This window comes from Barbus barbus (genome assembly GCF_936440315.1).
Source record: "Barbus barbus genome assembly, chromosome: 30".
NCBI lineage: Eukaryota > Metazoa > Chordata > Actinopteri > Cypriniformes > Cyprinidae > Barbus > Barbus barbus.
In genome coordinates this window covers 6,149,505-6,165,312 of record NC_136758.1, presented here as the reverse complement: position 1 = coordinate 6,165,312, position 15,808 = coordinate 6,149,505, and the positions used below count along the sequence as shown (strand labels likewise).

Genomic DNA, 15,808 nt, shown 5'->3' with positions numbered 1-15,808 from the left:
TATAATAGAACAGTGGCTTTAAATCATCAAAAAATGGTACGGTATGTAGATAAGCAGGAAACACACCCTCTTGATTATTGCCGGTTTGAAGAACAGTTTTATATAGGTACAATGAGCTTTTTTTCTTTTTTTTTTTGACAAGGGAGGGGAAGTTCTGAATGGGAAGTATTAAAGAAGGGTGGACAAAGCCTAACCCTGAAAAATATTACAGTTGACCTAATTGATCTTAAAGAACCTATGAGCCACCTTGATTAAATCCTAGTTCAACTGAATATATATCATGTTTTATGTTTTTTTGTTGTTGTTGTTTTGTTTGTCTTTATTTTTCTTTATTATGTCCTTTTTATTTTCATAAAATCCATCAGGCAATTGGACACAACCCCAAATGTTAATTCACGTTCAAAATAATTAAATAAAAGTTTTGCATATATTTATACACACACACACACATACAGTGCCCTCCATAAGTATTGGAACAGTAAAGACAAAATTTCTCTGTTGGCTGTGGAGTCAAGACATTTGCAAATATGATTAAAAGATGAATATGAGACACAACTACAGAATGTCACATTATATTATTAGCCGTTTCAACACATACATGTTTTACCAAATAAAAAGAACAGCACTTTTAGAGTTCATCCCACTCATTGATGTGAGCATAAGTATTGGGACAGTTGAACATAAGGCAGATATAAAAGATTAAAAACTATTATTTAGTTGCAGATCCCTTGCACACAATCACAGCAGTGAGTCTGTGACCCATAGACATCACCAGCCTCTTGGTCTCATTCTTTGAAATACTTTTCCCAGCCTTTAATGCAGCCAATTCCAATTGTTGCTTGTTTTGGGGAGTTTCTGCCTTTACTCTCCTCTTCAGCTGGCGAAATTAATGTTCAATCAGATTTAAATCTGGAGATTGACTTGGGCAATCTAAGACTTTCCATTTCTATTCCCTTATAAACTCCTTGACTGAACTGGCAGGGTGTTTTGGGTCATTGTCCTGATGCAATATGAAGCACTTCCCAATGAATCTGGTGGCATATATATATATATATATATATATATATATATATATTTCTAGTTGGCCAGTAACGTCATTAGAAAATCAAATTAGGTTTAAAATTGTGAAAGATAATCTGCTTCTCACTTAGTGAGGCTTTTTTGTCCCCACCATAAGCAGGTGTGGAAAAGACTTCCTAAATTTAATGACACGTGACGTGAGTGTGAGCTCCATGTAATTTTAATGTTGCTGAAGTCAAGATACTGCACTTCAACCAGAAAATAGAAACTGATTTAAATAGTCTCATCACATGATCCTGTATCACTAAAGATCATGGACTGACCATGAAGTCATACCATGGTGTGTGACCTTATCTTTATAGGTTATGCTTGTGTGTAAATGTGTGAAAATTCATTTTCAGTGCAATCTGTTTGTCAGTTGCACAGATGTATTCTGTGGTTGGTATGATTACATGACATTTATTGATATAGGCCTTATATTTTATACAGTACAATATACAACCTCTAGTACAGATCTTTGTTTAATTGTTTAATCTGCATTAAAAATATCAGACATTCTCAACTCATTCTGTGAATGGCCCCAAATAATATGTTTTGCCTTGTCAATTCTCAGAATGGAACAAAGGAAATAGAGCAAGAGCATGACACAGAAATGTATCACAGAACAACGATTAAAAAAACTGTCTATTTTTAGCAATTCTACTAATAATAGATCAGCTGTTGTTACAACTACCGTGAAAGATAGTTGTAACACATTCATATATCTATATTTCACGGTAGTTGTTCTGTGATACATTTCTGTGTCATGCTCTTGCTCTATTTCCTTTGTTCCATTCTGAGAATTACAACATGTATTTTTGGGAATGGATTGTTTTTTTATTATTATTATTATTAATAATTCAAGTGATTTTTTTTTTTTGGACAGCTTGCTATTTTATGTGAATTACTGGAATGTGTTTTGTTTTGTTAATTTGTGTTGTGCTCAGCTGGATAATTTTTGATGCAAAGTTGATGCATCGGTTTCTCATTTGTCTGCGTGTATTTGTTCCTGTTAAAATATGATGGGACCCCTCCTAAATAGTGTTTCTTAATGTGGTCGTTGTGGCCAAATCATGCTCTCAGGTGCTAGAATAAATATGACCAAAATTTACGTCATGTGCCCCTTGCCATCTCTTCACTGATGAGATAGCAATTACTCACATTGACAGGGTGCATCATGAGCACCCTGATGTGTTGACAGGATCAAACAAGCGCAAAAAATGAGGACATCACCATGCCGCTATCACGACTGCATGCCCCAAGTGCAAAGCTTATGACTTTCTTCTGGCAACATATGTATGCATTGATGACAAGTCATCTTTATGTATGCATCATACTGTGTAATGTACGACTACATCAGGGGTGAGATGGCTAGTATACTTAAGGTATTACATGTGGGAACTTAATACCTTAATGGGATTTAATACCTTTATGTTTTAATGTACCTTTAATGCCTTGTTAGCTTTGGAGTCATGCAAACATTACAACGGTTTACTTACTAATTGTAAAGGCATATTGAGCTAAACTTTCACGCATAGATATGCTAAACCTTGCCTACTGGAGCAACATCAGCCTTGTTTGAAATGGAAAGCTTATGTAGTTTATAGGATACGGCATGATATCTGTTTTTAAAAAAAGTAGGCCTATATAAAAGTTATGCAGCGAGAAACATATAAAACAATAGTGTCAATCGCTGTTGTTGATCTCTTTATACTGCCTTTATATTTTTTGCATTACACAATTATAATTAATTCATATTTGTCCAGTATACACCTGGATATTTTGTATATATTTCTTGTAGTGCTTGTATCGTGATTAATCGCATCCAAAATAAAAGTTTTTGTTTATGTAATATACAGTATGTGTGTGTACTGTGTATATGTATTATGTATATATAAATACACACATACAGTATATATTTTGAAAATATTTACATGTATATATTTATATAATTTATATTATATATAAATATATTTAATATACAAATATAACATTTTACTGAAATGTATACACGTGTGTTTATATATACATAATATACACAGTACACACAGATACACTCACCTGAAGGATTATTAGGAACACCTGTTCAATTTCTCATTGATTCAATTATCTAATCAACCAATCACATGGCAGTTGCTTCAATGCATTTAGGGGTGTGGTCCTGGTCAAGACAGTCTCCTGAACTCCAAACTGAATGTCAGAATGGGAAAGAAAGGTGATTTAAGCAATTTTGAGCGTGGCATGGTTGTTGGTGCCAGACGGGCCGGTCTGAGTATTTCACAATCTGCTCGGTTACTGGGATTTTCACGCACAACCATTTCTAGGGTTTACAAAGAATGGTGTGAAAAGGGAAAAACATCCAGTATGCGGCAGTCCTGTGGGCGAAAATGCCTTGTTGATGCTAGAGGTCAGAGGAGAATGGGCCGACTGATTCAAGCTGATAGAAGAGCAACTTTGACTGAAATAACCACTCGTTACAACCGAGGTATGCAGCAAAGCATTTGTGAAGCCACAACACGCACAACCTTGAGGCGGATGGGCTACAACAGCAGAAGACCCCACCGGGTACCACTCATCTCCACTACAAATAGGAAAAAGAGGCTACAATTTGCACGAGCTCACCAAAATTGGACGGTTTAAGACTGGAAAAATGTTGCCTGGTCTGATGAGTCTCGATTTCTGTTGAGACATTCAGATGGTAGAGTCAGAATTTGGCGTAAACAGAATGAGAACATGGATCCATCATGCCTTGTTACCACTGTGCAGGCTGGTGGTGGTGGTGTAATGGTGTGGGGGATGTTTTCTTGGCACACTTTAGGCCCCTTAGTGCCAATTGGGCATCGTTTAAATGCCACGGCCTACCTGAGCATTGTTTCTGACCATGTCCATCCCTTTATGACCACCATGTACCCATCTGATGGCTACTTCCAGCAGGATAATGCACCATGTCACAAAGCTCGAATAATTTCAAATTGGTTTCTTGAACATGACAATGAGTTCACTGTACTAAAATGGCCTCCACAGTCACCAGATCTCAACCCAATAGAGCATCTTTGGGATGTGGTGGAACGGGAGCTTCGTGCCCTGGATGTGCATCCCACAAATCTCCATCAACTGCAAGATGCTATCCTATCAATATGGGCCAACATTTCTAAAGAATGCTTTCAGCACCTTGTTGAATCAATGCCACGTAGAATTAAGGCAGTTCTGAAGGCGAAAGGGGGTCAAACACAGTATTAGTATGGTGTTCCTAATAATCCTTTAGGTGAGTGTATATTGTCAACAAAAACTTTTATTTTTGATGTGATTAATCGTGATTAATCGTTTGACAGCACTAATTTCTTTATATGATGTTCAGAAATTATCAATTTTTACAGTTCATCAATTACCAATCTTAGTGCCAAATCTCAGTTTGATCTGTAATGTGTGTGGATCGCTGAGGGGTCTACATTTATAAAAAGCTTAAAGCATGTCAGTCTGCCCAGCAGCCTCTTTGCATTCATGCAAGAACACCTGCTATCTACTTGAATGAGGAAAGAAAAAAAAAACCTCTTAACAGTGGCATTGTAAAATAAGCTTTAATGCCTCAAATCAGGCCATAAATGCATTTGTAGAATGTTCGAGTTCATTTCAGAAGAGGCAACTAGACAAGTGCACTTTAAAAAAATATAATAATTACGTGTCTTTGTAAATATCAAAATAATAAATAACTACCTGACAAATTAAACATACCACAAATTTAATTGTCTAAAATATGCATCTATTATTTAGTTTTTTTCAACAGAAGAAACTTGTATTTGACTAACAGATTGTATTAATTTTGTTTGAGAATGGAGAAATCATATTGATGAGTTTTGAGAACTACATTTGTTTTATTACAATAATTATTCCATATTAATCTTTAATCATGATATTCTGCTTGTTTTTGCAATAGATTATTTTAATTTTTTCCCTGATTCCAGTCATCGATGAACCTGGGTCATAGTTTGTGTGTGATTAGAAAGCGTGTGCCGCTACATGTTTTCGCCGTAGACCACAACTCATGGCTCAATATCAAGCAGCTGTTGATTGTCCTCTGTGAGTCACACACTGCTGCCATTTCCAGGCACTGCTCCCTTTTCAAACTGCTTGTGTCTTTTGGAGAGTGGGTGTACGCTTTCCCTCTATATGTTTTCTGTTTTCATTTGACTACCAGTAGCTACCTGAAGTCATTTCATTCTCAGTTTAACTCATGGAAGCCATTCTCTGTTCTTTGCTTTGTTCCATATCCGAAAGACTCGAAGTCTCAGTAAAGTCATATTTATTTTCTTATTTTCAATTTGTACTGTAATACGATGGCACTGGAAACAAATTTTGTTTTCCGGCACTACCTGAAGAGATCTCAAATAACATGTGGGATGACAAGAAGCTTGCTTTAGATTATGAAGTTCATGTATATGTCATTCTGTGTTAGTCTGTCATGCTTTTCATATTCAAGTGATAGAGGCTATGCTATTTGGTGAATGTTCTAAGACTGTTACTAGGTACGACCCACAGTACCTAGTATTGGGGAAGCATTGGGGAAGTCGTGGCCTAATGGTTAGAGAGTCGGACTCGTAACCCAAAGGTTGCGAGTTCAAGTCTCAGGTCTGGCAGGAATTGTAGGTGGGGGGAGTGAATGTACAGCGTTCTCTTCCACCTGCAATACCACGACTGAGGTGCCCGAACCCCCAACTGCTCCCCGGGCGCCGCAGCATAAATGGCTGCCCACTGCTCCGGGTGTGTGTTCACGGTGTGTGTGTGTTCACTGCTGTGTGTGTGTATACTTAGGATGTGTTAAATGCAGAGCACAAATTCCGAGTATGGGTCACCATATTTGGCCACGTCACATCGAAAAGTTAAACTATATACTTTGTTTATTGTGGCCTTCAGTGATTTTGTTGCTTGTAAACTCTTAATATATAATAAAAATATGTATATTTTTTCTATTTAGTAAATTAATTTCATACCATCCTTCTGCTAGAAGTTACGAGAAGATGGTGTGTCACATCATGGCTGTTATATCATGTTTTCTAATCACTACTTGTATTGATCAGTCAGCATCTGTTATACATGTTAGTAATGAAACACACTGACTTGTGATTTATGGATTCAACAGTTAGGAAGTCATTTCCATATACATCAAGGGATAACCAGAGAGAGAGAGAGAGATATGTGTATGAAACTGACTAATATATTCTTAGGGATTTGATGTTTGTTTTAACCCTTCAAAAGCCATAAATCATGCAGCCTGTTAAAAGAGTATTGAGCTAGTGGTCTAAGTGAGCAAACAATGTTCACTGGGAAGACTGTGCACAGGAATCTGTAAAACTTATGACTTAAAACTTCTCTGGTTGGAAATTTGTAAGTTCATTGTAGTTGTTCCCGATTAATGAATTATGAATATAAAGGTCACAATTGTCACATTATTTAGTATTTAGTCAACTCTAGACTATGAAAAAAAAAGTTATTTTCTTTACCGTATCATTTGATCAGATGGGTCATCTGATCAATGGTAGCAGCTCTCTGGACACTGGGTTACCTCAGTCACCACACCCATTTGAAATAGTATTTGACTCAAGCAAGCAACACACCCCTGAGATACAGACACTATAGCCCAGCTGTGTTCTCCACCTTGGAGGGTGTGCCCAAATTGTTAATATGTTCCACAATTCTCCTCCTTTATCCACCAAAAAAAAACTCCCCGCCTATTTATGTAACACGCAACCTCTTAAAATGTCTTAAGTTAATCATTGATTGGCTCTTTTTAGCTTTCATTACCTTTTCAGAAATATTTTATCATCTGAAATGTGCTGCGACTTTCTGTGCTTGACATTAACGACATCAAGCATGCAGAACATTTGACAAAGTGTTTGACTACGTCAAAGTGCACACATTAGGATTCACTTAACTGTTCATTAGATTTTTTTGTCACAAACACAGATCAATAAAGTGAATAAAGAAACACTCTCAGGAAATCTGTGCATTTCCTGCAATATGTTTTGCTGTTTTGAACATAGTATCTTGTCAGATTGCCCGTCACATTTTCAGTACCTTTGGAATGTAGAAATGTTTGTCAGGTTTATAAAGAATGAGACAGCTGCCTCTGCTACCCTGATTGTCTGTTGTCAAATTGTTGCTTCAGGTAAAATATTCCAAGCGTGTTTTCCTGCCAATATTTTGGGCATCTCTTCAGTGGGCATGACACCTAGGCTGGAATTTATCTTTCTAAAATCGTGTCAATAACAGTAATTTAATACATATTAAAGTTATGAATGTACAAAAGTCAACAATAGTCAAAAAACTAACATTGGGATATATTGAGGTTCTCTCAGTGGTGTATATGATCTCAAGGGAGAGTTAATTAGCAACCACGTCATGGTCAGCAATCCTCAGTGTTTCAGGAGTTTAACAGTGCTATAAGATCAACTAAACATTCAGTTTTGACACCATTTGGTTATGGAATCCAAGCTGAAGTACACATATTACCATTTAGTAATCCAGTCTGTAAAGGTGGTTTGCAATAACGTGCATTGTGAAAATCAAATACTGTAATAAACCTGTAGTCTAAAATATAGTTATGAATTGCTACTGCATGAATCTTGGAATGCACGTTGAATGCTGTGGTTAAAAAATGTCTTTTGAAACCTTTCTTTTTAAGAGTGTGGGAAAACACCTGTGGTTGTAGCTGACCACTCAGGTCTCTGTGCTTTCCCCATATGAGATGGCACTGAAAACATTGAGCAGTTCAGTCCTGACTGTTTCTATAGTGGGGCCAAACAAATCAACTTCACCTCAAGTTTTGGTTTTAGACAGATTTTGGCTTGGAGACAGCTGTCACATCTCTACGATGTCACATCACACAGTATGGCAAGCACCCGAGGGGAGGTCATAAAACAAAACAGAGCAGGCACCCATGTGAGGGTCTTACCCGGGGCACCCTTGAGCCCTGTGCACTACCCCCGAGTCCTTGACACTGACTCACAGGTTTAAACAGGAGGTCCGGAGTGCACAATACTTCCTCTCTCACTGTCCTGGAGGAAGAGTCACTCAAAACACTCATTAGTCATCGCTGTTGTCTTCATTAGTTCTTTACCAAGAACCTTTAAGAGCATGTTTTAATGATGCACCTTTATTCTTATTTAAGTAGCATTTTGCCCAAAGCACAGACTTCCACAATAAAGATGCTCTTTATACATAAAATAATAAGTGTTCTTGTAACCTACTAAAGATTTATTGCGGAAACAGAACATTTCTAAAAGACTATAGTCACAGAAGTCATAATTAAAAGTCACAATGTGTGTAAAACTGTTTTTAATATAGTATTTATAAGATTTGTAATGTTAAAATATGGAAGTTTATTATACTTTTTTGACATCTGATAGATTGTTATAGTAAAATGTCTTTTATAATTGTAAAAATGTATCAGTGTAAAATGTAAAAATACATTATTTTCAGAGAAATGTTAAAATGTATCCAATATTATGTTTTGAGGAACATTTACTTATATGTCTGTCAATCATAATTTGAATCTTAATCTTTTAAATTTAGACTTTTTTTTTTTTTTAAGCAACCTCTACTCAACACCCCAGTCCTTTTTCTGATGTCTTATCCCTTACCTGGAGCAAAAGCGACATTGATTCATTCATTCATTCATTCATTCATTGGCAGCGGCTTTCTTAACAAAACAAGTTAGAAAGTGCTTATATTATGTTCTCAAACAGATTTAAAATTACTTTATGCTGAAGACAGTTGGCTGCTAATTGATTGATTCTCGATACTTTCTTTTCAACAAGTGGTGTCAAAATAGGAGCGAAGAACTGTTTGCTTGGGTAGATTTTTTAACTGTTTGTCATTAAAATAAGGAGCTACTTGTTGTAGTTGGTGTTGTCGAATCCCCATAATTGTTATGGATGGGTAAATTGATTTATGACTCATTCAAAGCTATAAATAGCCAACTGGTTTATACACACTATATGCACACTATTAATTGCTTTTGGGAAAGCCCCCTTACTTGCTGAAAGAATTGTTTGTTTTTATTATTCAAAATGTATTCATGTGTCTTTTATCATATTTCTGCTGACATGCCTATAACATGCCTAAAGCACATGCTTTCATTGCTAATTATTTTATTAAACTTCATTGTTCGTTTTAATCATGTCATTGTAAAATATCTTTAGAGTGTTTGGTCCTATGCAAATACCAGTCACACACAAAAAAAATCTTCTCCATCTCCTCTTTCTTGTGTCAGCCATAACCTAACAATCCCACAGATGCCCATCAGCAAGAATGAACTATGTCTCTGAGAACGCATGGGTCATACCATAGCGCTGTACTGATGCAAGCTGATTGAATCTAGCAACACCTTGGGATGTAGATGCCTCCCCCCAGCCCAGGTCTATGTCGTATGATGGCGGCTGATGAAGAACAAGAAGACACAGACGACAAGGGTAGCCATCAGCTTTGTGCTTGACATTTTGTTCCTCCTTCGTTCAAACAGATTCACACGTTTGCCCTCAGAGCTTCATCAAATAGATGCTTTTCAACAGCAGCCCCATATTATTACTGACTGAATTATGAACACTTTTTTTCACTGAAAATTAGGTTGTCTAGCCCCAGAAGGTCGTAAAACATTTCAAACCATTTTTCAAATCATCTTGAGTAGTGAACTCACTTTCTTGATGGTTTTGTGAGTCATGAGCGATCTTAAATGATGTGAAGCTTATTCGTTGGATCTTTCCATTATCAGCCCTTGAGGCTATATTCATTTCAAAGGTCTCTGAAATCCAATATTTCCAATTCACAGTTGTGCATATTGATGACAAAGCAGCTTACAAAACATAATCAAGCATGTATCGGTATACTCTTTAGTGTAAGATAATACTATGTGAAGGCCCTGAAGTACTTGACGTCATTCCAAACAAAATCAAGCCAGAATGGAGTTCATTTTGGGAGTTCTAAATATTTTGCCAAAGCAAACTTTCCGGGAAGGTTCGCTCATGCTGCTAAACACCTGAACTTGAACTCTGCTCTGTGTCTCCGCCTTTCTTTAACATGGAAATCTTCTCCAGTTCATACATCCAGTCCAGTTCTTCTGTTCAGTCCATCAAGGTCAGATGCAAGTAAAAACATAAACACACCGCAGTAGAAATTGATGCTGAACTTTTAATTGAAATCGACACTGACTGTGTCCAAACCAGAAGTGTTAATCAAAGTTTTTCCCAACAAAAACTATTTTAGACAGGGAATTCTATTTAAGAAATGGTTAAGTTATAGTTTGGCGACATTGTGGCTATAACAATAGTATACAAACTATGAAAATGATGATCTCAGTTACTGATTAAAATGCTTTAATGTGAGTTTGAATATCATTTTGCATGACCTTTATAGCCATGCTGAAAACAACAACAGATAGTTCACCTCAGATCTTGAAAATAAATGTAAGGTAACAAGAATGTTCAAACTGTCAACTCGATATGAACTCGATATGAACATACAAGTGTATTCTATAAAAAAGATTGTCACTCAGTATGTATTTGTAATAATGTTAAAGAGGTTTATTATGTACTTATCCATTTTGTTGCAAGTGCATTGTGCTTGCAGAGATTACCTATCCACATGGGCTTACTATTGGCACTGAATTTTGATTGATTCTGTTGTGGCGTGTCTGGTGTGGACAGACAAATGGCTTGTCACTGGAATCTTATTGCATTGCGTCTAGTTAGGACACATGGTCTGTCTGGTGTTTTTAATATGCTTAAAGGAAAACCATGTGCAAATTCATCAGTCAACACCATTGCTGAGCATTTTCTCTAAACTGCAGTTTTGATTAAGTACAGTCTCAAGATGTGGTTTGAAACAGGCCCTGTTTCATACCATCACAAACATGTAACCAATCCCATCATCAAGGTGGGGCTTTTCATATCATTAGCAAAACCTGAGGATGTTCACTTGTCTGAGATGGTGAATTGGAATGTGGTTTGTGTATTAGTAACACATTATTAACACATTATTGTGTGATACTGTAGTCAAGCCAAAGGTTGATGATATGAATTACCGTTACGTTTCTGAAATTGTAAACTGAAAATCGATTTAGGCTGGAATACACTGCATGATTTTTGGAGAGGCTGACGTTAGTTACCGAATGTCAGAGCCGGTCTGCAGATTTGAGTTGACCGATTCAATAGAAAATCGCATAGTGTATGATGGTCACAGACTCCATCCAGTTGGAGGATATCGAACATGTTTGATTTTTTGAGCCGATTTTAGAACACATATTGTTTTCATTTGTCATGCATCTCCTAGCGATAAGGCACACGCTTCTGCATGAGTTTGTTGTGATCGGAATGACTTCAAAGTGTGGTAGTGTATGATCCTCGTTTAGTGTATATCCCCTTTCACACATACAGACTTTACTGGAAAAATACTGGTAAATTGCCGTAAAGAGATAATGTGTGAACAGGCCCTTTTTAAAAATACCAGTGAATTCGTTCCAGCAATTTACCAGTATGAGAAGTTGCAACATTACCAGTAAATTGATGGAATTCTGCTGTGTGTGAACACGGAATGAAAACTACCGGTATGAGCACGTACGAGTTCAGAATGCGGTGATGTAAGACGTCTACTCCGGGCCAATCCAGAGCAGTCATAACATTCTGATGCAATGATGATTTACTCTGCGCTGTGAAGTCGTCTAATACAATGTCCGACGTGTGATTGCCTGTGTGAACAGCACATTTTTGAATTTACCAGTAAAGTTGTTCCGGTAATTTTACGGCAATTTACTGGTATTACTGTGAAAGGGGCTTATGATGGCCAATTTTTTTCACTGTGACTATTACAAAGTCGGTAAGTGTATGAGGCCCAGTATTTTAAGATCTGTCCAGTTTTTAAACATCGTGTAGTTTATTCCAGCTCTAACACTTACATAGGGGCAGTTGTGGCCTAATGGATAGAGAGTTGGATTTGTAACCCGAAGGTTGAGGGTTCGAGTCTCAGGTCCTGCAGGGATTGTAGGTGGGGGAGTGAATAACACTCTCTCCACCCTCAATACCACGACTGAGGTGAGACCCTTGAGCAAGACACCGAACACTTGGATGGGTTAAATGCAGAGCACAAATTCCGACTTGGCCACACACCACTTCCCTTTCCTTTATAACACTACTCATGAAACAACTTGAAATCATGACAACTTGAAACAGTTCTTTTTAAAGTGAAAAACAAAAATAAATTCAATGTGCGTAAATTTTGACCTTAAGAAATTCATCCATATTAAAATAGATCAGATATTACCAGAAAACTGCTAGTATCCTAGCTACACAAACTTGATTCCATGCATCATTGTGGTGCAAGCCATGCAGTTGTGTTCACAATGCAAATTGTTGGATTCTCAACATTGCTCTAAGACATAATTGCCAGCAACACAACCAAAACAAAAATATTTGAGTCTTATAATGTGTTACTTAATTGTGATGTATTTTGTATTTTGCCATAATGTATCAAAGAAATCTTTTAGCTTCTCATAATTGGAATAGCCAGAGCAATACAACTTTATTAGAGATGAGAGAACCATTTTGCTATAACATCAAATAGACTTTCAAGCCATGACTGAATATGTCCCATTCATATGTATCAAGGCTGAGCTCGCTGTTTCTCCCCAGACCTCAATGTGCCTCACCAAGTTATGCGTTAACTTATCCCGCACACGTCCCCTCAAACTGGTAACGTCACATATCCAACACACACGGCTCTCTCTAATGGGAGCAGAGGTTACACGGCAGGCAGCAATTATCACAAATGGATGAGTTCAAACCGACTGAAAGACATTTGATTAGAGCCCTCTGTTACCGCCACGTACTAATGACGTACATCAGGGCCTAGCTGTAAGAAAACTGTGCTCAGACAGAACAGGAACTGAAAGTATCATCTAGATCCCTGCGGAACCTTTTGATGTGATAAGCTGAAGACTGGCAGATGTGGCCATAGCTGAAGCTAAAGCTAATGCAGCGTGAATTCTGGTTGTAGTCTTTTCCTGCCAAATTCGCACACCACCTTCAGATGAGAAGTTGCTCAGCACCAGCCGGGCTGGTCTGTCTGCTAGCTAAAGGCCTTCGGTGTTTCCCAGTGCATTGATTTGCTTCAGAGCCTTTATCCTTAATGCTGTATTCATGCATTGTAAGGCAAAACCAAAATTAAAAAAAGACCATTTGCTGTTGTCATTCTAAGCATATGATTACTTGACAGTTCATATTACTTATTATTACGTGGGTGGTGCTAATGCGAATATCAAAACGTGTTATAGCTATCTCCAGGACTTTTATCTGTTCTCAGCTTTGATGCATGTGCAATACTACACATGAATCGGATCTGTTGTCTGCAATCAAACATTCGCCGCCCACCAGTTAACCACTAAGCTAGAAGGATAGTCAATATAATTCCTATTTTATGATACAAAAACATATGAGATATTCAGTATTTACATTTATTTTACCTATTATTTATCTTTAAAAAAAGTGCCTTCTGATGTTGATGTCTGTTCATCAGCCAAGCAGACACAGTCGTTGCCCAATCCTGATAATCTCAAAATAGCAAATGCAAACCAATTAATAGGTTTAGCATTAGCATGCACACTCCTGTTTTGTAAAAGCTTGCCAACCGCATATTTGATTGTCTATACAGTGTATAATACAATCATTTTATATATATATTTCCTTTATTCTTCTTTTAGGACACAGCACTGGATCCAGGAGAAGATGTGGCACTTCTATCCGTTAGTTTTGAAGATGCTGAAGCCACACAAGTCTTTCCAAAACTCTACCTGTCTCCCAGCATTGAGCAGTGAGTGCCTTCACCCTATTCCAGTCAAGTAAAAAATACATTTTCCCAGGTCATACAGAATTGGGATGTTAAAGAACCTCAGGAGATTGGGGCAGGATATATTAAAGGACTAGTCTCTTTTTAATTGCCAGTAAAAACGTGAAATCCTTCTAACTATCTCTAGTCGATTACCAGCGCTATTTCAGGGGTGGATATTCTCATTCTAATATTTTATTGACCTAAAATTTAAAAATATATACAGACAGGAAAGACTTTCGATATTAAATTCTTGTATTTGCTAATTAATTTAGTAAAAATTGCTTTCCAGGTCTTTGTACTGTTATTTAAGAGATTGAAGCACGCGACGTATGACACACCTTATCCAACTGCCAACTTGAGTAAATGAACTAATGACAGCACTTCCTCTTCTGCTGTTTACTTCCTGAAATACTGGAGGAATTGAGAATTAGTCAGTAAAAAAAAAGGGTTCTATTTACGCAAGGACAAGAGCCGTTATTAAAGGGTTTGGTTATTGATGCGACTTGCAGAACATGATATTACTGACTCTGTTTTCAGTTAGTGTACAAAACAAAATTATTCCTACCCGTTCAATGTTTGTGCATTACAACCTGGAATTCATTTGATCTTGTGCACCATGGAACATGTTCATAAATAGTGGTACTCTTCCACTCCTGCTTTATTAATTTCATGTGACCTTGCTATGGCGGTTAAGGGATTTACAGATAATCAACATGTTGTCAGTACAAGACGGAGAATTATTTCTTCCATTCTCGTCGCTGCATGGAGAGAGCGCAGCAGTGAACAACCAGTTTTTTTAAACGGTGTTGGTTTTGATTTTTTCCATTTCGCCCTTAGGGCTCATAGTACATCTGCAATGAGAAGTTTATGCATTCTAACCCACAATCAATGTTTCTATTGGGAAAATAAATGGCATTGACTTCTGGAACCCTGTCATTGTGCCCTTTTTAAGCCAGATCTGTATGAACTAAAGCTTCACCAATGAATCCTGATTGATAATTTTGCTAAATTTTATTATATGTAGTACAGCCATGAAATTTGCAAAAATGACTAGTTAGCCTGACATTTCCCTCTGCCCTGTGCAGTATCTTGAACACAAGGTCACTTCTGAGAAGGAATGTAGGAAACTTCAGTTTGACTTCACAAAAGATAGATCTCAGTGGGCAAGGTCTACTAAAGCCAGCCTCTGGGTGCCTGATGATTTTTTTTTTCACTCTCTGTGCTGTCCTCCATCCACTCAAATCAGCGTAGCAGGAGGGGAGGAGGAGGAGGAACAAGCCCGTTTGTTTGCTCTGCAGCCATGTCAGCTTCAATCTGTCATGGCCACACTCTCTCCACCCCATTATATTATGGGGGTTTGGATAATACAGGACCATACAGGGGTTGACCTTGCCTCCACGCATGCACAGTATCAGCTGAGACTACGGTGACTTAGGAGAAGGGACTGGCGGGTGGGAGTATATGTGTGTCTGTGGGTGGGTGTTTTTTTTTTTTTTTTACAAAGGTAGAGCCAGGGGGACAAAGCAATGCTGGAAATGTAGAAACGGGGCTTCTGAGGACATTCCTGAAAAAAAATGAATACTAAAACAGTGGCACAGTGTTTTTGAAGCCCACTTTTCTGTCTGCGATTTGAACATTTTGCACAGATTCTAATGCTCATACAATACACACATTGTAAACAGATTTTTTTTTTTTTTCGTGAGTGGGTGGATGTTTATACCTGATTTGAGTTGAATTTGTATTGGACATTTCTTGTGCTGATTGTTTGTGTGTGTGTGTGTGTGTGTGTGCGCACGTTTCTTGTGCCGCTAGCTGTTGTTTTACCATTTGGCGCTGGCGTTCATGTCCTGTGGTCTCAACTTCAGCACAGTATATA

At 37.5% G+C, this 15,808-nt stretch overlaps 1 protein-coding gene across 2 annotated transcripts in view; it reads left to right on the top strand.

Annotated features, from left to right (window-relative positions):
* Window positions 1-15,808, top strand: part of LOC306850153 (BRISC and BRCA1-A complex member 2-like) — an 86,590-nt gene that overhangs the window by 55,128 nt on the left and 15,654 nt on the right. For both annotated transcript variants that reach the window (XR_013782390.1, XM_079385616.1), the window contains exon 7: window positions 13,805-13,914. Coding sequence is in view for 1 of the 2 variants with exons in the window: in XM_079385616.1 (XP_079241742.1) it covers window positions 13,805-13,914 (110 nt within the window). In the remaining variant the exon portion in view is untranslated. The remainder of the gene's footprint in view (window positions 1-13,804; window positions 13,915-15,808) is intronic.